General features: G+C 39.4%; 2 protein-coding genes and 1 long non-coding RNA gene across 7 annotated transcripts; 1 reads left to right on the top strand and 2 right to left on the bottom strand.

Annotated features, from left to right (window-relative positions):
* LOC105195455 (NADP-dependent malic enzyme) lies at nucleotides 1-15,858 on the top strand. 4 transcript variants are annotated; one of them, XM_026139790.2, is made up of 9 exons: nucleotides 1-80; nucleotides 144-194; nucleotides 7,380-7,536; nucleotides 13,138-13,296; nucleotides 13,422-13,784; nucleotides 13,889-14,200; nucleotides 14,318-14,686; nucleotides 14,979-15,273; nucleotides 15,378-15,858. In XM_026139790.2, exons 1-9 carry the CDS (start codon nucleotides 16-18, stop codon nucleotides 15,491-15,493), a joined length of 1,887 nt encoding a protein of 628 aa, XP_025995575.2. In that variant the 5' UTR covers nucleotides 1-15; the 3' UTR covers nucleotides 15,494-15,858. The 4 variants fall into 4 exon arrangements, with proteins under 4 accessions (XP_025995575.2, XP_025995574.1, XP_039311830.1 ...); XM_026139789.2 differs by lacking the exons at nucleotides 1-80; nucleotides 144-194 and adding an exon at nucleotides 506-802; XM_039455896.1 differs by lacking the exons at nucleotides 1-80; nucleotides 144-194 and adding an exon at nucleotides 5,397-5,559.
* On the bottom strand, nucleotides 2,554-5,325 carry LOC120359186. Its single transcript, XR_005576024.1, has 2 exons — nucleotides 3,568-5,325; nucleotides 2,554-3,218 (listed from the first exon to the last, which is right to left on the bottom strand). It is a non-coding gene; the product is annotated as an uncharacterized LOC120359186 (long non-coding RNA).
* LOC105195454 (serine/threonine-protein kinase Doa) lies at nucleotides 15,852-24,080 on the bottom strand. Of its 2 annotated transcripts, none has more exons than XM_011160851.3 (9): nucleotides 22,974-24,080; nucleotides 20,683-20,761; nucleotides 19,120-19,186; nucleotides 18,454-18,567; nucleotides 18,288-18,378; nucleotides 18,046-18,216; nucleotides 17,811-17,955; nucleotides 17,478-17,728; nucleotides 15,852-17,272 (listed from the first exon to the last, which is right to left on the bottom strand). In XM_011160851.3, exons 1-9 carry the CDS (start codon nucleotides 24,078-24,080, stop codon nucleotides 17,060-17,062), a joined length of 2,238 nt encoding a protein of 745 aa, XP_011159153.2. In that variant the 3' UTR covers nucleotides 15,852-17,059. The 2 variants fall into 2 exon arrangements, with proteins under 2 accessions (XP_011159153.2, XP_011159154.2); XM_011160852.3 differs by having other exon boundaries at nucleotides 16,868-17,272; nucleotides 17,811-17,940.
* Between the last annotated feature and the right edge of the window lie 1,632 nt (nucleotides 24,081-25,712).

Raw genomic sequence — 25,712 nt, 5'->3', positions numbered from 1 at the left:
ATCGTGAGATGACGAATGGCTGTCAGGAAGAGTTGCTTGCTCACGTTTCCGTCGACTCGAGCGAGGAACTATCTTTTCAGGTAAAGCCCGGCACGCGATGGTCGATATAGCGCGACTGAGTTTTTACAAGAAATCTTTTCTAGTCGCGTGAAGCCATTCCTCTCTGTGCGCAACGCGAAAAATACCGCGGACATGTAAGTACGAAATTTTCGTTGTGTGTTAGTCAGCGAAAAAAGATCGGGATCGGTCGTTACGCTCTGCAGCACCATCGCGGGGCGACGCGTCGGTTTAATTGAGTCGCGACGATCGTTGAAAAAGGGATTCTTTAATCTAAATGTCAAATAAGAGGAAGCGTCAGTTGCCCCCTCCAAAATACGCTTCTTTCGCCCGATTTTCTCCTCCTGGAAGACGGGAGAATCTAGATATCTAAGAACGAAGGCCATACGACCCGACGAGTGAGCACCACGTTCTCCTTCTTGACGATCGGACGGCGATCCGCCAGTCACGCTCGTGATCTACTCGTGATCGAACTGATCGAAGCAGCCGATTTCACCGGCGTGCGAGAAGCTGGGCGGCTCGCGCGCGTTTCTTCTCTTAAAAATAAAGAAAATAATCTTGCTTTCCTTATCGTGTTCACGCGTAGCTAAGCGCGAGAGTTACGAATTGTTCGTGATATCGATACGAGAGATCCGGACAGACCTCGACTAACGAATCACCCAGCTAATCGCTTAGGTATCTCACGATTCGTCACGATGGGCAACGGAAACACCAAAGACAATAACGTGCGGCGAAACGGCAGGACGTAAGTGCCTTTGTCTGCTTATATTTACCTTGATTCTCTTTTTCTTTTTCTTGATGAAAATGGGATCTTAGATTGTGGTGAAAGAGTATTATTGAAGAAAGAGTATAGAGCATAGAATGTTTAAAAGTAAGCATTTTAGTATACGAAATGTAACGATACACGGAACTTGGTTAATATTTCATTTATCATTGAATGAACTCGTATATACAATGGCTGCGAAGAGTTTCCGGTTAAAAAGTAATTTTGTATTGTAGTGCTCACAATAAAGAATCCTCACAAACAAGAGCTCAATACATAGTAGTACTAGATCGGAATATATTGGATTCTATTGTGTACTGGATTTTCGTTCGTATAAAGATTCTGCATGTGAGCAACACAATACAAAGTTACTCTCTGGCCAGGAAGGTTTAGCTACTGGGGCATTCCATTCGTGAAAAGGGTCCACCTAATTATATCCATTTTTTTTTTAATCTGAAAAATTCTTAAAAATACTTCAATACATGTAGAATATCGTATCATCAAGCAAATTTGGGAATAATTTCGTAATGGGATCCTTTCGAAAACGAATATTTTTTTCTAATACAGAAGTATAATTTCAGCCAAAAGCTAGACAATATCAATTTTTATTGGTCAATTATTTAATACTACGTAAATAATATATTTTTAACAAATAACTATAAAATAAAGAATAGTAGTGAAGTCTTTTTATTGCGAAATAAATAAGTCTAAAAAATATAAAACGCAAAGACTTTACAACCATCTTTTATTTTATGGTTATTTGTTAAAAATATATTATTTATGTTGTATTAAGTAATTGGCTAATAAAAATTGACATTATCTAACTTTTGGTTGAAATTATAATTTTGTATTGGAAAAAATATTCGTTTTCGAGAGGATCTCATTACAATCCCAAACTTTGCTTTATGATACAATATTCTACATGTATTGAAGTATTTTATAGAATTTTTTTAGATTTTTAAAAATAGATACATAATTGTTCATTTTTTCATTTAAAACTAAAAAATTAATTTTGTCAATGCTATCAAATTTTTCTCTCTAAAATTAACGTTTTTATCTGAAAGTACGGAAAAAATCCTAAAAGAATCATATCTCTGAACATGTTTTAATTTTAGCTACAAATGTTTAAAAAAAAATTCTTTTTTTATTTTTATTTAAACAATAGCGTTTAATGCGTCATTTTTAAAGCAAGGCATATAATACTTATTTTTTCCATCATCAACCTTATACAATATGTCCACTAACATGGTTTTATTACCATTTAAAAAGTCCCAAACAGTTTATATTTAGATGGAACTCTTTCACGTGGAATGCCCCATGTACAGTGGCTGCGAAAAGTTTCCGGCCAAAAAAATTTTGTATTGCTCACAATAAAGAATCCTCACAAACAAGAACTCAATACATAGTAGTGCTAGATCGAAGTATATCAGATTCTATTGTGTACTGGATTTTTATTCGTAAAGATTCTGTATGTGAGCAACACAATGCAAAGTTACTCTCTGGAAACGTTTAGCAGTTACTGTATATGTAACTTCCTGCTTCCAGAGATAACGTATTCCTTTTTTAAACACTTTCAATCCTCAATCTTAGTGATAATTAGTTTTTGAGTAACTCGGGGGATTGCATCATCTAGGAATTCTCAGAAAAAAAGATCCAATTTGCGTTGGAAATTACGTGACTCAACTTTATTGCATATTGCTCCATATCGGTCGTAAGAGACCATTCTATTTTTCAACATTTCCTCATCAATATCTGGCGTATCTCGCCGTAACAGCTTTCGCACGATAATGCCGCTGAATTTCACATTGGCTAAAGATACCAGACGGATTGTGTGACCTGTCACGCTAGCGGCAAAACGAGTTAAAGGCCAGCGTGACAATTAGCGTCGCGTTATCGGTGGCGCGAGTGCGCGCCACTCATTGGTTGCATTGCACGTCCACGCTGATAATTTTCTGCAAGGTTAAACAATTTGCACGAGCGTGAGACATGTCTGAGTCTTCCGTATCGATCTCCGCATCTGTCTCTTCCATTTTCACGATTCACTTCCAGAGGAAATAAATTCCAGCAAATGCATGGCATAATTTAAATCCGAAGCAGTGAAATTTTACTCTGATTGTGCTGTACCGTGATCATCGATAATTATTCACTGTCTTTCAGTGATTTCGATTAAGGGGGGATTCTAGTGTAACAGGCCAAAAAATAAGCGATTTTTTTCTAGAAAACTATTAATGATAGCCAAATAAAACTTTTTGGGATAAAAAGAGACCTTCTTACGGTATCAAAAAATTTTAATTATTTTCAGTTTGCATTATTTAATTTCAATATATAATAAATAATCTGGACCCCTCTCTGAAATTTCCCGTCCATTGGCGGGCGTTGTAATGTTCCTCCCGGTTATCTGAAAGCAAAAAGCGAAATATTTTCTTAAAGTTAGATATTTTCCGCTGGTATTATACCTCCCTAACAAAGAAAAAATAATAAATTAAAAAAGTTGTAGCGTTTTAAAAAAAATGTTTTTATTTTTAATATAAATTTGATCATATATATGGATAAAAAAATGTTATAAATAAGTGCAATAAAAATAAAATGATAGGTATAGTACCTAAAGAAATTTATAACGAATTAAACAAAACTTGACCAAAGTTGATCGGTTTATTAGTTCTCAAGTTATCACGCCCGCCAACTTGAAAAACATGATTTTGAGAAAAACGCGTTTAAAGTTTTAGATAAAGTTTCACGATACTTACCGCTGAAAAATCGACTTGAACGTTTATTCTGCTATTCCGGCCCCATACATTAAACCTTCTTCTTCTTCAAAAAAGTCTTGTAATACCGTTTTCTCCATTCTTCTGGCTGTACGAGCCTCTTTAGTGCTTTCTAAGCTACGCCGGTGTGCATTCAATAGTCGCTTGTCATTATGATATTCGGCAAATGTTTTGCTCTGTTGTCCAATAATAATGCCCATTGTTTCCATCATTTTTAATATTGGAAAAAACCTTCATTAAATATTGCGATAGCCAGATAAGCAGCAATTTCTATAGTCTTCGAACCACAGTGGAGATGTTTCGGAGCTAGACGCCAAATGCATGCGTTAAAACTTTCGTTACAATTTTAAGTGTACCCACCTAAACATCTTTGTAATAATTCATCTTTGGACAGATCTTCAAACATAACAATAGCCTACCCTAAATATCGATCCGTTAGGCTCTTGTACCTATCGGTCGACTGCCTGCTGTTTGGAACTCTGACGCGTCTCACTAAACAGAGCTATAACTTCTTTATTTTTGCGAATTCCACTTTAAAACTGTAGGAGCGTATTTTTAAGATGTTATACTTTTAATTTATGCAAAAAAAAAAATTCGATTTTTTTGACCCGTTACACTAGAATCCCCCCTTAAGAGAAAGGTGAAATCAGTGTATTAGAAAGACACTACATACGTCACTGATTGATGTAGTTATAAGTTCACAAGTCGATGATCATGATCGTTCGGGCTGTTTGATTTGACGATAACTGTATTTCTTTTATTGATCTTTGAAAGAAAATTAATAAAGAAACGACATGTTATCGACACTTTACATCTATACACTGAAAAAAGACTAAAATTTTTTATCTTATACGATCAACTAAACATTGGATTGATTCAATAACACAGCCACACAAAAAAAGTGTCGTGTTCGAAAGATTAGACCTATGTGTTCCTCTGAAATCGAATATGATCTCAGAATTGCGCCATCAGATCAAGGTTTTTTTTACTGGGCTGAATAGTGTAATTTTAAGGAATGTTTAGCAATGTTTTGAAGGTAAAAAGAAATCCTGATCTGATGGCGCAATTCTGAGGTCATATTCGATTTCAGAAGTTTAAAATATATGGGTCTAATCTCTCGGATACGGGACATGACACTTTTTGTGTGACTGTAGTAATTATTCGCACAAAAAAAGGTATAGTTCACTCAAGTCATTCCAATTTTTTAATCAAGAATTAATTAAACCAACTCAATATTTATTTGAACGTATCGTACTAAATATTTCAGTTTTTCAACATATTTGTTTTTAATGTGGATATCGATTTGATATATAAAAGATATCGTATAACTTATCGATTATTATTAATGATTGATATCCAGTAGACAACATCATATTCAAACTGAGTCGATATATAGAGATGTTGATTCGATTTCAGTATGATAAATAATCGATATTTACGTACCATCTTCAAAATATCTTGATGAAATTTTCTAAATATTCATTTTTAATTATTAATTTGCATACGATTTCTTAATTTAATTTGAAAGTGAGACTCCTCATCGATTTGTGCGTCCGGGTAGGCGAATTTTTGTAACTTGTCGCCTCATGCGCAAATGCAGTTTTTCCGGAGCAAAGTTGCATTTGCGCGGAGTGCGATTGATTAAGCGACTAATTAAAAATCTCGTCTATATTTACAACTATAACAATCAATGATATATGCACTATCTTTCAATGAATAATACATTGATTTCGATTTAGAGAGTGTACGTGTGTATACATGTGCGCGAGGCATGTATTTTCCCGCTGATACGTCGTACGAGAGATAAGACAGACTCGAAAACGTTTAGTCTGTGTAAAGCATGTCTACGAAGCAGCTCCTGACGCCGCTCGGCTGTCACTTGACGAGTTTTCTCCGTCAGTCGAGCGGTTTGCGTTACGCTACCTGCGAACTGGAACCCGAAATCTGTAGTCAGCATCGCCTGTCCAAGAGCAGGTAAAGGTTACGTTAAAAATTTTCCACGTGACACGTGCATAAATCCTTGCCTCATCTTCATCTCGTTGAATATCGTTTTTACTTTACGTCAGAAAAAAATCCTATTGTTTTAGCTCTTATTACATAGTTGAATAGTAACTAGGTAAAAAATTGAAAGTTAAATGACAAGGTTAAAAAGTTAACTTTTAACTTGGTTAATTTTAAGTTATTTAATTTTTGAACTGTGACTAATTATTTTTGAAATGCATAAAATTTAATTTATTAATTTTTTCCAAGTTAAAAATTTGTCTGTAAAAGATTATAGAAAAAAATTACTATAAAAATACTACCAAAATATTAAAAAAAAAAGGAAACAATATTTCTTTGTTATCTCATATAATCTTAATTTATAAATAAAATATTAAATTTGATAACAGTACGCGGACACGCGCAAATTATCCCGTACAGCACGCAATATTGCAATATAACAACAATATTGCTGCAATATCGCTGTAATATTACTGCGATATTGTCGCAATATTGTTGCAATAATATTACGTGCTGTGCGGGATCGTTTAACAAATGTTTTATCATGTGCATCGACGAGTAAATTAATCTTTGATGCAAAAGGGAAGTTCTTCTACCCTTTCTATAACTTTTCGTTAAAGTTCCTTAATTACTTTCTTTCGTACTATTACACGGATCTATCACATTTGACATATACATACAGTACGTACTCCGATAATTGCAATGGGAAAATAGTGCACAGTCACAGGACGTATATACTTTAAACTTTGATCTAGTCGAGGCTAAGGAGAGTGATCAATTCGAACGTCATCAATCGATTTGAACTCTCGTCGAACTTTGTTCTCGTCACGATAGTGGTTTTCTAAAATTCCAATATCGACGCATGCAATCGTTTGCATATGTTTTTCTCACGATGAATTAAACATGACATTTGTTATACCGCAAATGCACAACGCATGATTATGTGATAGATGCGCGTGCGCTAAACCGTGCCTCTTCGCAGGTGCGTATTTGACAAGCTTTGCACCCCAAAGAGACGAATCAATATACCCCAGCAGTACTAAACGTTCTTAAATTTTGCAGAAAAGAAAACCCGATATTAATTATGTTATGTAAAACGTAAATTATAGTATTACACTGAGAGAAAAAATTATCAATTTTTAATAAACATTTCTGTGAATACTTGCAATAAAATACCAAGTGTAAATAAATATCTATTCAGTACAAGAATCACTAATGTAATTTAACTATCGTTTTTCTTTCATTGAGTAAATATTTATGTAGCGCAGGTAAATATTTCATTGCAAGTATTCAAACAAATATTTATTAAAATTTAACAATTTTTTTCTTAGTGTACATTACACAATATAGTATGATACAAAAAAAAATATTTTTAAGCACTATAAGATTCATTTAACTTTTAACTTTTCAACTAATTACTACTCGACTCTGACCATAGATATTAATCCGCTTTTTTGTTGTCTCGCAATAGCGTTTACAGAAAGAAATATTGAAAAAAAAAAAAAGAAATGAACTCTAGATATCAGACGAAACTATAAATAATCGCCGTCGTCCCAATGTTGCTACTATTATTTATGTAATATAACGTATAGCTAGTGAAAGATGCGCCCAAGGTTAAAAGATTAACGATTGACGGCAGCTGCCTTCTCAGCAGGCACGGCGGTGTTCATTATTCTACCCCTTTGATTTCGCCGACGTGCGCACGTCATGTCACGTCGGCTCTCTATCGCGTTCCTACCACCTTGCCGTGCGTTTGCGCGCAGACCGCTCAGACAAGTGGCATTCGTTCGCAGGACCCAAAGCAGTAGCCAGCCCGACTGTAGCAAGAGCAAAACGTCAACCATGTCGAGTTTGGAGCGCGATCAGCTGGGCCAACGAGGAAGCGGCGATGCTTTATGCGCCGGTCTTCTGCGTGGCCTCGACTACATCAGGGACCCGCAGCTGAACAAGGTAGGTTGTCCGCGTGTCACGGCAACGACGCGTTACGCTTGCCATTCGCGGTCGCGCGTATGAGATCAGGAAATAATCGTCACTCCTAATGGACACGCGTAACTTTAAGATGACGCAGCACGGTGCGCGGAAATTAATTCGAGGAAAAAAAGATGATGTCACGGAGGAAAATAACGAGCGAATCTAACTTTGAAGAACCTTCCTCGACTTGCACCTTTTGTTTATCGTCAACCAGTAGACACGCACGTTTCGATTTTAAGTAGCAAAATGTATCTATGCCACGTGTAGGACTTTCCGCAAGACAGGATACTTCGTACCTGGCTAATCGCATGAAATTATCGGAACAAGACGATTTCGAGGAAAACACTTTCACCAGATGCCTGACTCTGGTTCGAAGAAACATACGTTCAACGACCGCGATTCCTCGAAATCTTCTCCTTGCTGTGTAAAAATAGAGAAGACATTAGTCGATGAAGCTAATTTCTCGATGAAACTAATTTTAGATTATGATATCATCGAGTCAATTTAAAGGTTCAAATAAATGTTTTTATTACGGAAGTTGTGAGTCAAACTGCAAATTACAATTTTCACATGGATGATCTTATAATTTATGAAAGTTCACACGAATGTTTCGCGAGACGAAATCCGAGACTTTGCTGCGGGCGACAACTCGTACCGCAAATCGGATTGCAACTCGACAGCAGAATGCAGGATGACTCCGCGAAACTCTTTACGGTAATTGCACTTCACGCTTGCGCAATATGGAAACTCGATATAGTTAAGTGCCCCATTCACGTATTGATACGGCCCTGGAGCGTCGCAAATCTTATTTTCGAATCTCTTTGAGGTTCTCTACTGAAATCACGTTTTAGCTGCCCTTAAGTACATCTTGCTAAATAAAGAGAATAGAATCTTTTCGATCTTTTTTTTCTTTTTTTAGCACGGGAAGACTCGCTTCTCTCCTGCTGGGATTTTACTTCAACGCAAGAAAGTCTTGTCCGCGTTTAATTGAGAAAAGTGTCGATTCATCGGTCGATGCTTCAAAAGCATTTTTTTTTTTTAACCATATCTTCCGTCTTGCGAAAAAGCTAATTTGACATTTCTCATGTTCGTGAGGCGAACGGAATTTAGCTTCACAGTCACAGTCAATCGAAATTTCCTCTCTTGAGAAAATAAAGCAAAAAGATTTCAAAGAAAATAACACGCGTTCTCCTTTTCTTCTCTGTAAAACATCTTCGCGAGTTGTATCCGCGAAATATTATTCGCGAACGTTTTCGCGACGAGCGCGGCCGGTCTCCTTTTGTTAAGCAACGGGGTACGCGCAATGATTGCGGTAGGTCACGGAGTCACTTTATATTCAAGAATTCAAGAATAGGGCTGTGCCTATCGATCCGTGCATAGGCCGAAGGGTCGCCGTCACGGGAGTCAAGAACCCCAGCAACCGTTTCCACGGTCGGTTGTTTGTCATGGGATGCGAAAATCCCGAGGGAAAAATTCGGTGTGATAGTGCAACGAGATAATGGAGGCCGATTGGTGGAATCTCATTCCGGATCAAAATCGTGCTGCGCGCATCCCTGAAGCTCTGCTTGCTCTGGATGGAAGGGTACTCGTTCTTGCTTGCGCTTCATTTGGCGATCTCGCATTGTGCCCGCGGGCTTTCTCCTTTGCATGCTTCGCCGAAATTTTAACTTTCTTTTACCGCGATAACCAGACTGTCGTCCTAACTTTTCCTTTTAATTATCTTCAAAGATACAAGGCTCGTAAAAGATATTTTTATCTTCTTAATAACTAGCGTGAATCACTTACTGTTTATTGAGACGAAATGAAAGCTTTCAGTGGTTTCATAGTTGTTTCAATCAGTGTCGATTAATTAGTTTTAATTGGTTCAGCTTATATCTTTCATCGTTTTCTAATTCGATTGCCCATTGAGATGAGATGGAACTTGTAATTTCAAAGATTACACAGTGTGTTCAATCAATGTCGATTAAATTCTAACTGGTTCAACCATTTATTTCTGTTATCTTTTTCTAATTCTATTGTTCATTGAAACGAAATGAAAGCTTTTAATTTCGGTGGTTGTTGATTCAATCAGTATCGATTATAATTTTAACTAGTTTAGTTACTAAAGTACCAATATTTTTTAATTCAAGATTCTTTATCAGCGTTCTTTATCTTTATTCAACGACTCTAAAAGCATTTTTAATCGTATCGTTTTATATCTAGAATTAGGAAAGATATCAAGCTAAACTAGTTAAAATTAATCGATTAATTAATTAAAATTAATTAACACTTGTTAATTAATTTTAATAACGATTGTAACGATAGATTAAAGATATCTTTATATTTTATTAATAATATTATTGTGAAATTTGAATTATGAATAATTGTACAATATTTTCAAGTACTATTGAGAGTTCTATATAATTGTATATTTGTAATATATGTTGTAGATTATAAAGATAAGGAGAGTGTGATTTTTACACAAATAGTAATAAGGTTTTCTAATCATGAAATTCTCCAAAGACGTACTTTTAGAGAACTTTATCAGCATTATCAACTTACTCATAGTTAGATACAACATATCACAAAAATTATTTTCGATTCAATAAACAAAACTACGATATTCTGTGATTACATTAAAATAAAAATTTCAAGTACATTAAAGAAATTTTAATTCGTAAAGATACTTTATTATGAATAAATAAAAAAGAAATATGAATTTTTTTAATAATAAAAACTCACTTTCCAAGAAAATGATGTCTCCATTCGGATTACGTTAATTATAGTTGTGAAATTAAAAAAAAATTTAGAAATCTGGTTTGAATAACATTACATCAACAAATTTATATTCTGAATCAAATTAAGCTGTTCTAACGTCTTATTTCTTTTTCATACCTAATCATAGATTTTAAAAATAAAAACAGTAGGATAAAGAATCTTATTTGAATATATAGAATATTCACTATAATAAAACTTGAGATACAGATTAGTCATTGCTTTAGGATGCGCATTAAAAGGTCAGAGGCGAGACTCTAATGAAAAAGTCTCTCTTTCACGAGCGTTGACCCGTCTATTAAATTAGATTCACTTACAATTCTCTCTGGTGTGATTCGCGTTATTTATCTCGAGATAGGAAAAGATCATTTTTTGAAAATTGATAAAGTTATTGTAAATATTTTTTCAACAAAAAAATTGATCAGGCAATAAAACTGATAAAGTTACGAAAATATCTTACGTTACATCGCGACAAATTAATAATTAAATGCTTTCGTATGGAATGTCTACGTCTTATCATCAAGAGACATATTACGTAAGCGCAGATATAATTACTACAGTAGATACGTTATCACGCAACATTTACGTACCGCAGTAACATACGATATGACAATGCATTGTTATCGAGAACCAACCCACGGAAACATTTGGTTTCACAAAAGTCACAATACTTATTTTTGACGGAAGCATTTGGTCGTACAAAAGAGTCATCGCGTTTATTGTGTCGAGGAGAATACAAATTTCCGGGATAAAAAATATAATATCGCGAATGATTCTTGTACAATCATTTCTTCGATGTTTCTTACGTATTTTTGTATTAAAAAAGGTACATTTTTTTTAATGAAAATTGTATAAAGAATTTTTTTATCATTAAATCACGTTTTTGATAATAAAATTTTTGCTAGAGATCAAGAAAAACGTCGCGGCTCTCTTTGATTAAAGAGAGATGTATGAAAGAGAGATTGAATTTTCTTATTTCGTTTAATAGTATATACTGTTTCAAACATGTGGAAAAGGATCAAAGAGTGTAAAATGATCCAGTCAAGGTAAAATATAATTGCAGACAGTTCGATTATTAACTACATCGGATCAGGTTTAATTATCACTTTGCGGGAATAATACACAAGAACTGGCTACACTTTTCCAGCATCTGAAGGTAAATGAATTCATTGCAAAACAATGCAGTTCATTAACCGCAGTCGAGATAAGTCGGTTATAACAAGCTATCTCATAAATTACATTGCTCTTTCAATATTGACATTGTTTTATTAATTATTGTAGAAACATCCATTACATTATCGTATAATTCCGCGTTACAATTTGTTATGTCTGTTAATTTAATATCGACTGCTAGTCGACATTAAATGAGCAAAAAATTTGAAAGATATAGCAATGAAAGAACAAGATATAGCGTTTCATTCTTTTAATTTGAATGATAATTATTATAATATATACAATTCTTTTCTATATAATTTTTTCGTCAACTTTCATAATCATCGTAATTGTTGTAACCTTATAATTGTTATAACAATTATAATACCCAACAGAGCTAATAAACAAACAATGTTAGTCTATTATATTTGAGTTTCTACCAATGGCTGGTTCGTGATCAAAGAACGAGCAAGCGAAACGCAGGCATTCGTTTAAAATTTTAACGATGGAATAATTTATTAATTATAATTGTAAAACGACGATATATTGATACTATTGATAATAGAAATATATATTGACGACGGTTCGTTTAAACTGAACATAATACAAGGATTACCTGGCACAGTCTAACATTTCACTTTAAAAAAGCATTGGCAATGTCCTTCTGAGATGCAATTACATCACTACCAACGGTATACATGTTATATCTATAATCCTAATCGAATATACAGGGTGTCCTATTTAAAAAAAAATTACGCGTTTATCTCTCCGAAAGTGTTAGCTTGTTAAAATATTTTGGTTTAACTATTTACTCTATTTCGAAGGAATTAATTGGATATTTGAAACGTCTCTGAAATACAAAATCCTTTTAACATTGATTAAAACGATGCGATCGTGTCTTTTCTAAATCGCTCCTATGAGACAACTCGTTTTTGCCTAACATCAGCCGTACAAGATTCAATTAAGCACAATCGCCGACGTTTGCATCGCCATGGGCATTATTGCGTCATTATCCTTGACAGCGAATGTAGATCATGGAAAGTCTACAAGTCCCGCGGATAAATTTTTGGTATATATATGTATCTGAATCACAATCGCCCGATATAACGCAACACGCACATTGGCCAACGCTTTGTAAAAATCAAAGTGGGATGACGATCAGCTGATCACCTTTCACCCACGCTCACTAATGACCGTTGCGCAGTCGACACTTACGGTACCAGTCGTTTTAATTGGAGGTCAGAGTCTAGTCTGCCGCTCTGATTGACTCATTGATTAGATTTAATTTCTTTTCGAGATAGAACGCAAAGAAAAGTAACGATAGCGTCACACATATAACTTGAACATTCAACCTTCTCCTTTTCCGAAAGACGGAAACTTTGAATTAAAATATATTTCGACAAATAAAATCAGATCATAGAATTTCGTAGTACCACACTGAGGAAAAGAAAAGTTAACTTGATTAAATTTTTTCAGTTCAAGAACTTTTGTATTTAATTCAAATACATGAGATAGTTGAGCTTTGAGCGTTCATATATTTAACTTAAATGCATTGAAGACATTTAATCGAGTTAAACATTTTTTTTCTTTTTCATATTTTTACGATTTGTTAAGAAGTGTTTCAGCTTCGTTTCTCAAGCGCCGTACTGAATGGTGTGCGTTATCACGTTTCAGGGTATGGCGTTCACCATCGAGGAAAGGCAGATGCTGGGTATACATGGTCTCCTACCGGCAGCCGTGAAAACCCAAGAAGAGCAGTTAGAGCTCTGCCGCCTTAATCTGGAACGTTACACGGACGATCTGTCGAAATACATATATCTCATAGGCCTACTGGTACATGAACACGGCAGTTATCGCCGTCGCTTGATCGGAGATGTTTTATCGATCTCCCCGTGCCCGCTTGATCAGGCCCGCTTCTATCATACGCGTTGATTCTCACATAGGGTCTTATTTCTTAGGATAGAAACGAGAAACTCTTCTACCGTTTGTTGGCAGAAGATGTAGGTAAAATGATGCCGTTGGTGTACACGCCAACCGTGGGTTTGGCGTGTCAGAAATTCGGTCTGGTTTACCGTAGGCCACGCGGCCTCTTCATAAGTATTCACGATAAAGGTCACGTCTACGATGTCTTGAAAAACTGGCCCGAGCACGACGTACGCGCGATCGTCGTCACGGACGGCGAGAGAATATTGGGACTGGGTGACCTGGGTGCTCACGGCATGGGCATTCCCATAGGCAAATTGTCTTTGTACACTGCCTTAGCTGGTATCAAGCCCCACCAGTGTTTACCCGTCACTCTCGACGTCGGCACCAATACCCAGGTAACGGCCCACGCGAAAAAATAAACAGCGATACTTCGCCGATACGGAAATCAAAATTTTTATCTTAAATTTGTATGTATTTGAATTTTATATTCTTCTTGCAGTCTTTATTGGACGACCCCCTGTATATAGGTCATAGACACAAACGCGTCACCGGGCCCGAGTACGACGAGTTCGTGGAAGAGTTCATGAAGGCCGTCGTCAAGCGATATGGTCCAAATACATTGATCCAGTTCGAGGACTTTGGGAATTTTAACGCGTTCAGACTGCTTCAAAAGTATCGCAACGACTATTGCACCTTCAACGATGATATTCAAGGCACTGCCTCCGTCGCCGTTGCCGGGTTACTGGCATCTCTTCGCGTTACCCGAACAAAACTTTCGGAGAACACGATTGTGTTTCAGGGTGCTGGAGAGGTTGATATCGAAACATTTAGTTAACATATCGACAAAAGCGCAATCGTACTTTAGCCACGTTAGATTATATGCGAGAAGAGTCGTGCGCACGTCCGTAAATTATTTAACTGTTTGCAGGCGTCGTTAGGTATCGCGGCATTGTGCGTGATGACAATGCAAAAAGAAGGGATAAGCGAGGAAGAAGCTAAGAGCAAAATTTGGATGGTAGATTCGAAAGGATTGATTGTGAAAAATCGCCCAAAAGGTGGACTGACGGAGCACAAATTGCATTTTGCTCGCGAGGATACGCCGATCGATACGCTGTTGGACGTTGTTAAGACCGCCAAACCCTCGGTCATTATCGGTGCAGCTGCTATCAGGGGTGCCTTTACGACGGAAATACTAAAAGAAATGGCGCGTAACAATGAGACGCCTGTTATTTTCGCTCTGAGCAATCCAACGAGCAAAGCAGAATGCACCGCTGAAGAAGCGTACATTGCTACTGAAGTAATTATATATCTGTATAGAATTTATAACAGATATTATTCTTAAACAATTCTCTAATTTCATTCACAATAAAAAAAAATTCTTACCAAGTAAATACATTTTCTTGAATTATAATTTATTAATTCAAGAAAAAAAATATTTTATTTCAATTATTTCTTTGAACTAATAAATTATAAATTCAAAAAATGTATTTACTAGTGACAAGAAATTTTTTGCCATGGTGAAGCTTTAATGAATAATTTTGCTCACTTTCTTTAATCGATCATCCTTTAAATGCATCCTAATTGCACAGGGAAGATGTATATTCGCGAGCGGCTCGCCTTTCCCACCAGTCGTATACAACAACAAAACTTATTATCCTGGGCAGGGTAATAATAGTTACATATTCCCTGGAATCGCACTAGCCGCGATATGCGCCGGTATGCGCATAATTCCCGAGGAGACTTTCCTCATTGCCGCAAGGGCTCTGTCCGACTTGGTATCGCAAGCAGACTTGGACAGCGGAAATCTTTATCCGCCATTGGCCGACATACAGAAATGCTCGCTGAGTATAGCGTGTAAGATCATGAAATATGCCTACAAGAACTGTGAGTACAAGTATTATTACAAATGCAAATATTATTGCATTAGAGGAGGTATACACAAAACATATCGTGCATTCTGACACTCTTCATATTTTTCTTATGCACAGGCTTAGCGACTGTCTATCCCGAGCCTACGGATTACGAGAGTTTTGTCAAGGCGCAACTATACGATCCAATCTACAAGTCGTCACTACCTCCACTTTACGCATGGCCGAAATTATAATACTTTCATTAATTTGACGACGTTTTAATTCCACTCAATTATTTCGGATTTACGGAAGAGTAATTAATAATATACATAAATGTTAAAAGCGTACTATAATATACATAACGTTTGAGGGAATTTTTCGGGAAACGAATTTTCCTCTCTTTTTTAAAGCCTGTTGATCGGGCTTATTTTATTTCTATCACCGCATATGTGCGAATGTGACCAATATAAATATAAATTACAATTTTTAGGAATATTAACATATATTTATAGGAATAAATTTATGTTTAATATAAAGCCATTATTTGCAAATAAAGTATAAGCTCGATGTAAGAATTGATTTGCTGGTTGAACAAATAAATATCAAGGCTGGTTTGAAAGAAATGTATTTATTGCTACTCGAAATTTTTTTTTTGTCCCAAAAGCAGACATCCTCGATCATTTTACGAGCAGTAGATATAATATTCTTCAGTTCGTAGACATAATATAACTAAGTTCAAACAAAACTTACACGGGTGATACAGTTGTGCAAAGATGTCTGTGACGAAAAAAGTGAAGGTTGCCTCTTCATGTTAGATACATCATTCATTTTCAGTAATACTCGGTGTATGTATCAATTTTAAATCTATCGTATAATAATATAGAATATGGAGTGACAAAAATTTTTGCTTAATTAGGCCAAAAATTAAGCAGCGATGTTAAAGTCGGCAAATACATCGCGAAGTCACATGAATTCTTTTCCCGAATTCAATGTATAAGAAATGATTGAAAGAAATGAATTATTAAAAGAATATTTTCTAGGATAATTATGTATTCTTCTGTTCCAAGATATATATAATTCACAACGATGAATTGATCATTATTCACACACTCCCTCTCTCGCTCACTCGCTTTCTCTCGATTCCTATCAACTCTATCGACGTGTACGCGTAAAACTATTTTCCATTTTACCTATAATATGATACTTAATGCCAGAACACGTTCGTGGTCGTCAATTTAGAATAGATTAAACTGCGGACCTCGAAAGTGAACTTTACTTCAAACTCATTATCGCTTAATAACATGGTAATAAATTTAAGGGACAAAAATGTACAGAAGAGCGTTTAAAAAATTGTTTACAATTGTGGGACTCTGTTACGCTACACTGAGCAGACACACTGGCCCTTGCGTGCCAGTAACAGGGACCTAGTCATTTTTTCATGATCGACAATCGTGATAAAAACACAGATGCGAATCACCTTTATCGGACGAAGAGTGGTAATCGTCACTGAATATATTTGAATTAGTCCAAGTTCCACGCACCACCGCACTAATGCTTTTCCTACGTGCCTTTCTACATGTAGTTCCAAGTTAAATCGACTGCGGATTAAATGAAGAATTTCAATGATTATTTATCCACATACACGCACTATTTTTCAAATGTCAATGCTTGCATCGCATCTCGTCACATCATCGGGCCTCGTAGTTACGAAAAAGACAAGTTTTCATAAAAATTAATGATAGTAGAACAAAAACGTAGGGCAATAGTGTCGCTGAAAGTGGAGTGTCTGTCCAGCAGGGAAGTCGGTCCCTTTCCTAGCTTCATCGAGAGAGTGAATGTGATCGTTCGTGAGATTGTTGAGAATCACCAGCTGCTCGCGGATCAGGCAATCTCTGAGATGCTGGTAATGCGTCGAAAAATGTATGAATTAGCGCATCCTTTAGTGTGATGCGTTGCGATGGTTCGTATTCCAACATTCTTTGAATGAGATCGAACAATTGACGATGTTCCTCATCATCAGACAGCATATAACGCTACACAAACACAAAAATATATATTATAATATTTTATGATATATATCGAAAAATATTTTAATTGAATAAATTCTGACCTACACTTTTAATTTTAACCAACTTTATTCATGTTATTTGAACCTTTGTTATTCGAAAACTTGTAATCTTTATAAATTTTTGATGCAGTGGCAGTGACTTGATTAAAATGAAATTAAAAAATACTAACATGTAGCGGCTTGCAATTATCTCGTACGTATCTACCAGCCGAACTCTTGTCGTCCCAATCCAATTTCCCATGATAAAAGTACTTGGTCTTAGTTTTGCGAGCCATGCGATGTGGTATCGTGCCAAGTATGCGCTCCATCATTGCCAGGTGTTCACGATTATCATGTGTTTGGAATAACGTGAGACCCAGGTATAACTCAAATAAGATGCAACCGATGGACCAAACGTCACAGGGTTGAGACCAGCCTAATTCTACATACAGAAAAATTTAACGATAGGACGATAGCAGTACAAATTTACATGCAATCGAAAGGATATATTTTAACAGGCTCACCTAAAATCACTTCGGGTGCTCTATAATGTCTCGTGCTAACGATCGTACTGTGATGTTCGTGATCAAAAGTAGCGCTACCAAAATCAATAAGTCTAATGTCGGTTCTCTTCACGCGTCTCATGTCCCTCCGCTTAAAAAGAAAAAGCTTTTTTGAAACACTTTAGAATGGAAGCTTACCCTATCTGCTGAATCGAAGTTCGACGAACAGATAATACAAATATTGACAACAGCATACCTTTTTATTATTATACGAGCTGTCGTAATCCGAGTCAACGAATAAGATGTTCTCCGGTTTAAGATCTGTGTGCGTGAGCTTGTTATCATGCAAAAACTTTACGGCATAACAAAGTTGATAGCCCATGTGCCTAACGTGTTCCAATGGATACGGCTGGTAACTGTTGTCCCTCTGTAAAAATAATTTTGTCAACATTTTAAATATGATAGCATCGGAGTTGCCCGAGACGTTTCGATACTCACCAGGAAATCGAAAACACTCAGACCGAGCATTTCGAACGCGATGCACATATGCCCGTGATAATTGAACCAATCGAGCATCTTGACGCATAGACTGAAATGAAGTAATCGATTGTTAGTTAGAGCTGTTTCATCAAACCAAATATTAAAGAACAATGGAAATACTAACTGTTGGCCTTCTGGGTCCTTATTAGCGATCTTTTCAAGAGCGTTTATCTCCAACTTTGCTGCCTCCCTGTACTTCTCCACATTTTTAATAATCTTCAGAGCCATCACATGATCCCTAGAATGTTTATAACGTTGATCATGAAATCTGACATCAAAACTGTCTCTCGTCTCAGCTCAAATCCCGTATCTCGCGCGAGGACGAAGCCGCACGTAGAAAATGTTTTTCACGAAATACGGCGTTCGCCGTAACTTCGTGTTCCGCTAAAGAGATCTAATTCGCGGCCGTTGCGAACACCCGGCCCGTAAAACAAAGTGCAAGGCCATCCTATTATTGCGACTACTCGCGCGTCATTTTGTGACAGTGCCGGATGGCTATTTCTGCCCGTGGAACATCGTCGCGCAACGCGCGCATTTCGGATTTTCCTCGGCGCGCGAATTGATGATGACGCGCGAGAGGAACAGAGCAAGATCCAAGAGGATAGCGAGCGCGACCGCGAAAAGAGGTAAATAGAAATAAATAGGAAGGTGGGAAGGTAGAAAGAGATACACATACACACATATATATATGTACATATAAATACATAGAGTAGATATACGAGTAGACAGTGGTAGAGACGTGCGAAACGCGAAGTATGTTACCTATGTACTTATGTGAGCTGGCACTTACATTTGCAAGTCCTTAACCTTGACAACTTTTCCAAAAGTACCCTCTCCTAGGGTGGCCAGTACTTTATCTGTAATGTAAAAATAAAGGTAAATACCCAGCAGATGCGAGCCTCGCGGCCCACGGGAGAAGGGAGTGCTCGCCTGCGTTCACCAACTAGACACGGGGCACCCATTTCGCTCATGGTAGTTTGACAAAAGCGGATGCCCTATGTCCATCGCTCCTTAGATAAAGAAGCGGGAAAGCCACACGTCCTTTCTCTCTCTCTCTTTCTCTCTCAACAAGAGCCGTCACGCGGCTCGGACGAGAGGAAAAAGAGAAAAAAAAATGGAGAGACCGCGAGAGAACGCGGGCGAGACCCTTCCGCGTAGGCGTTCGGCCGATCGTGCGTTATCGTACACGCGCGGTTCATGGTGAACGGGATAACGAATAAACGTGGAACGGTATTGTATAGTTTAAATGGCATATCGATCGGAAACACCGCTGCTCTCCTAAAGGCCCTAAAACGGTAAGCAGCGTAACCGTTTGAACGAGCGCGCGGAACGTGGCATTTACTGTCGGCCGCACGGGAGATGATTATTGTCGTCTCCCGTTCTTCGTTTCTTTACGCAGCGCGTAAGTAAGCAATGATGCAAAGCGATAATACAAAGACGACGAGAGAGTAAATGCCAGTCGTCCTCGCGCTGCACGGCGAGTATCAAGAGCGAGGAACACGTCGTCCCGAGGAGGACGACGTATCGAGAAGATAGCGCAAGCAAGAGGGAGGCCCCTCGGTCTTTCTCATTCGTCTCTACTCCCTTCCTCCGAGCTCTCTGTCTCCAGCGAACCATCATCGCGAGGTTCGAAGGAATTCGCGATTCAGCGGGGGAATCAAAAAGAAATTTCTTTGCGCCGGCTTCCCGATAATCGTCATCATCGTCGAGCAGACGGACTTCCTACGTGCTGTTGAAACACGTGGTGACTAGATATATATATTTGCATATTATTGCTTATCTTTTTGAGATAAATCGTACATAAGCAGACAGACAGAGAGAAATTAATTTTTTTTTTTTACTTATTACTTTTTGCCTTTCGCGTATCCCGAGTTAGCACACGTCTAAAGATTGATGGGGAGAATTTTCGATTTAGGTAGAGAACCGCGCCAATGTGTGTACGCACAAACGTGTGTACGAGTAAGTGGTTCCATAATATATACGTATATAGCAGATCTCTATATGTATATATACGCGTACGTGTATGCTGAACGGCGACGTTCAGCGAGAACATCGACACATCGACAATGTGATTAACGCGTGTGAATTGTTACTCTTGTTTTGTAGTGTTTAATATATATATATATAATACCTGTAGTTCAGGCAAGGAAAAATGAAAGAGAGAAAGAGTGAAAAGAGAGGAAGAGAAAGAAATAAAAGAGATAGAAAGAGAGAAAGAGAAAGACACCGAGAGAGAGAGAGAGAGAGAGAGAGAGAGAGAAAGTATGGGCAGATATCGTAGATAACCGATCAGTTAATCGACCTGAGGCTTGCTTAAATCTACTACAATGAGTGTATTCACATGATCACGAACATCTATTTGCCAGGATGTCGCCGGATTGGTATACAAGGTGGCCGTCTTCGTCGTCCTCGACGGAGGGCGGTCGTGGGCTCTATTTGGGCCGGCGGTATCGGTATCGGTGCGTGCCAAGAGTTGGAGCCAATCGCAGGCCGCGGACCCGCCGTGTTCAATATTCCGTGTTCGCGTCGGTCCGATTCGGTTACGTGGAGAGGTCATGCCGGACGTAGGTGCACGCATCCCAGAGTTGAGGCGTCGTTGGCGGTCGATCCGTCGTGTCCAAGTGGCCAGCCATGGGTATCCAGGTCGAGCGGACGCCGATCGTCAACCGATCGCCACACACCACGCCATCCGCCACCGTTGCCGCCACCACCACCGCGAGTCGGCGGAGACCCGTGTAACACGCGGCAGAGGACGTGTGTAAGCACGGGACGAACGTACGAGTGTGTCGATGGGGGTAGGAAGGTAGGATAACATCGTCATCGTCACCGAGAGAGAGAGACGCCACCCGATCCGAGCACCCGGTCGACCATAGTTGTGACCAATCCGTGTGTGCCATATCCGTTTCCATTCCAAATCCATTACAACGGAGATGGTAACCCAACAATCAGAGAGAAAGGGGAGAGGGCAAAATGGTTTGCCAAGTCAGAAAGTTGCGGTTACGAATTTACCATCGGCACATAATATGTATATTCTTTTCCTTTTTAATACTTATACTTTTTACGCTTTTCTTTATTCTATGTTTTTTTTTGCATTTACTTTTTCATACGGCAGTCGTTCTCTTATTATTCGTTAATTATTTATCCGTTTTCGGTTCTTTTTTTTTTTTTATTATTTCGCTCACCTATATACTCGTTATATATGTATTCGTGTTAGATCTGGTATATGTGTGCCTTGAAAGAGCCGTCTCAAGACGCGCGCATGGCTCTACGGACTAGAGCACTTCGTACGACACGAAACGACTACAAATGCACATTCTAACGTAGGCAGACAGAGAAAAGCAGAGAGAGAATCGTATGCGTTATATACACGTATAATCGCGACAAAGTATATGGAAATGATTTAAATGATTTAAATATATATAAATATATATATGTAAATATACATATTTATATACATGTATATACTACTATTTCGATCAACAATCAATTTGCAAATAAAACAACAAATTACTCCGATTTATTCAGATTCCAATTTCGATGAAACATAAATATAAAAGATAAAAAAATTTTTTTTAATTGAAGGAAAAACGCGGACGACCAGATAGCTTCTTCGAAGTGCTCGTAACACGTTATCTTTCATCTAACACGGACTCGGAAAGATAGCTTAGTTAAATTGTTAATTGCTTAGATGGACTCTTCACAGTACTTACGTGTTCGCGTAAACCGCCGCTCCACGACGATCGATAGAGATATCTCTCGATCCTCATGGGGGACGATCCTCATTGCCGCAATACGGAGTAATACTGATCGGGGTTTCGACCCTACCTTATCGAGAATACGACACCGCGGACTGAACTGTCGAACTGTTCGGATCGTCGATCGCTAGTCACTTCTATAATCTACGTACGATGAAATCAAACAGAAAGAGGAAAAGCAGAGCCGCGTCGTACTCTGTACTCTCAACATGTTATCAACATCATCAAAGAAATGCATAATCGAAAACAAAACTGCTGCATCTTCGATGCGGATACAATTTTGCTTTTAATGCTAAGATTTTGTTCGTTTCTCACATGTATACTGGCATAATGTTGAATATTTAACCATGCAACGTGACTGTTTTTCTCGATCAAACGATCAGATAACTGAATTTTAGCACAAATATAAACGGTATCTACATCGCAAATGTACATATTATCCATGGAACGTGTTACCCTCAAACCTCGAAACGGAAAGGATTGATAAATATTACATTCGGAATCGCGATAAGGTAGATCGGTGTGGCAGACGAGTGTCCCAGGCATGTCCTCGTGGTATCCTCGTGGCAAACATTGGCAGACGTGCAGTGTTTAGCTTATCGAAGAGGCAGCGACGAATAACTATGGTTAATAGGCATTTCAACGAAATCAGAACTCACGAAACAGACGTCAGTCAGCGTGTGAATCTAGGGAATGCTAGAACGGAAAGGGATTTCACACGAGTTGCCACGCGCGCCTGCAAACACACACATACACACACGCAAACGAACACACAGGTGCGAGGACGAGGAAGACAAGACACAACAGCGGCAACGAACACGCTCTGCTTAAAACGGCGACGCTTCCACGAGATCACGCAATCCGGGCAACCCGCGGCTCGACAACTTACGATCGCATCGTGGATCGTGTCCACCTCGTTAATCACGTTCGCGCTAACCGGGGCTACCGTGCCCTTGGACGCGTCGTCTTTCTGGTTGTTAGGATGATTGCTCTTCCTGTACTTGCTGGCGATGAGGTCAGTCGTGCTGGGGCATACGTTCGCCTGTCCACCGGCCGCCAACTGGCTGTAAGTATCTTCCATGGCGGCGTACTTGAGGATCAGATTTTGAATCTCCTTCCGTTTGGCCGCCCGATCCGAGATGGTCGGATCATTATCCGCGGTCAATGCCTCGTACGCATTCCCCGTAACATTTTGCGCGACGTTACTGAGGTCCTCCGTGTTGCTATTGGCGACCGGCGTCTTGTCCGGATCGATCGCGATCGCCTTGCCATCCGCAAACGTCAACGGTTCGATTTTAACCGGTCGGGACAGTCTCAGGGACGTCGAGTGAGCTTCCAGCTGCTCGCTCTTGCCATTTCGATGCGGCCGCACCTTTCGACTGCGCGTTTCCGCATGTCCGGACTTGTGTCTGCCATAGCGGCGATAAGCTTCCGAGTTCAGTAAAGTCTGCCGAGCTGTGCGGCTGTAAGCGGGCGTCTTCTCGCGCTTGGATTCTCTACTTATCGCGGAGCTCACGTAGGGATAAGCTTTCTCGCTGAGAATCACGCTGGTGGGACTCTTGATGATGGTACGAGTCATCGAGGGCTCCAGGGTCTTGTCGTCGCGCACAAATGGACTGTCCTCTCGATGATAATAGCTGTGATCGCGCTCTTGTCTACGCGAGTAACCGCGGCCGCTTCGCTCCGAGTCGTCGGCATGTCTCTTGCCGGAATATTTGTCTAAAATCGTGCTATACTTGTCTTCCAGGCGACTTCGCGTGCTACCCAGTTGGCCGACAATAGGCGATCGCCTCGCGGCCGTGGCGCCGACGCCACGGTCGTTAAGCGCGGACATTCCGCGCACCCTCGTAGTCAACTTCTGGAGAAGACTCGTGCAGGAGTCGCTTAGCATCTGCGTCACGCTCGTCGTGGTGGACGAGCGCGCGAAACGACCCCGTCGCGAGACCGAACCCTGTCGCGAGGTCGACATGGAGTCGCGCGGTGCGAATATGAACATTTGGAATAGCTCGAGATCACTGTCAAGCTGCAAACTATCTGGAACCACCGATCTTCCAGATCAGATTATTCAATCTTCGGTGAAACATTCAAGATCGTCCTGACGGATCTTGCGAGGTGATCTCAGCGCGACATGCCCAAGCCGCGGTGACCAAGTCGTGCGAGGAGAGTGGTCGCAAGAGCGATCGGACGCGAAAACACCGAGGCTGACGAAACGGTCTTCTACGCAGGTACATCACTACGGAAAGGCGCGAGCACGCCGATCACGAGAGGCGAAAGAACGCCGCCGAGAGAAGCACTAAACTACAACCACGACGACGATCAACGGGACGACGACGTCGGCCGTTCACGAAGACGAAGACGAAGACGGCGGTAGCAGTGGTGGCAACGGCGGCGGCGGTGGCGGCAGCAGCGACGACGACGACGACGACGACGACAACGACAACGACAACGACAACGACAACGACAACGAGGAGAAGGAGGAGGAGGCGAAACTCGTGCGCCCCGCCAAATACTCTCTCGTCGTACTAAAAATATCAGGCAGCGGTGTGGTGTTCCCGCTCCGTCGAGAACGATTCGTCCACCTCTCTCGAAAAGCTCTCTTCGAGAGCGATCAGATACGAACTAACGAAGAGAGAGAGAGAGAGAGAGAGAGAAGGGAGGAGGAACGATCAGCGTAACTCGCACGCGCAATCGTAGCGAAGGAGAAACGAATGAGCGGAATTGGAGGAAGACGACGAAAAGCGCAGGTGGAAAGCGGAGAAGACGAGGAAGACGCACAAGAGGAAGAGGAGGGTCCACGGGGTATTACGTAAATTGTCTCCGAACGTTTATTTGAAACGTGCCGAAGTGTTCCGCACGCGCTACGTGGACTTGTGCTGACAACGTCGTGCTTTCTGGCGCATGGAGACGAAGTTCCATGAAGGACACGCGCTTCCTGCTACATACATTCGTCGCGAGAAAGGTGCATCGCACAATAAGCCCTCGCAGGCGTTGTGTTTTCACGCAAACTATCTTTCTCTATCTCTCTTTCTCTTTCATTTGCTCCGTATACCTTGACACACATAGAAATTGCGAAACGGCTGCGACGCCAATACGATGTGGAGTAGGTCCATTGCACGACCCAATATTGGTCACTCGGTAACATTGGCACTTTTTTTAACAGATAGCAAGATAGACGAGTTAAAATATTAGAGTGACGAACACGTTGCGTTTTAAACGCATACGAAGCGCCAATACGTCTCCTCCGGAAGATACTGGAGGATAATAAGAGATATCATAAGAAACAACATGTACAATCATCTACCTCAACTTAGCTTGTCGTCAAACACATTTTTTTTTATCATTTTTCCAATCAAAAAGGTTTTTAAAGATTGGATAAAGGAAAACTGTCACTCCAGTGACCGATTAGTTTTCATATTTAAGAAAGCGAGTACTAAATAAAGAAGCATCTTCGAGCGAGATGTGATAATTTCGAGAATCAGGAAAATTAGTCAACCTACTATCGCATGTAAGACGAGCAAAACGAAATCTAATATCCCAAGAGAAATGAATAAACAAATGAAGAAATCGCTACTAAAAACGCTCGAATTAGTGGACAGATCTATGGATTCTAATACTATTAATAAAACTC

Source organism: Solenopsis invicta, chromosome 12, assembly GCF_016802725.1.
Source record: "Solenopsis invicta isolate M01_SB chromosome 12, UNIL_Sinv_3.0, whole genome shotgun sequence".
Lineage (NCBI taxonomy): Eukaryota > Metazoa > Arthropoda > Insecta > Hymenoptera > Formicidae > Solenopsis > Solenopsis invicta.
The sequence above is the reverse complement of the archived record's forward strand: the minus strand, read 5'-3'. Positions and strand labels throughout refer to the sequence as shown.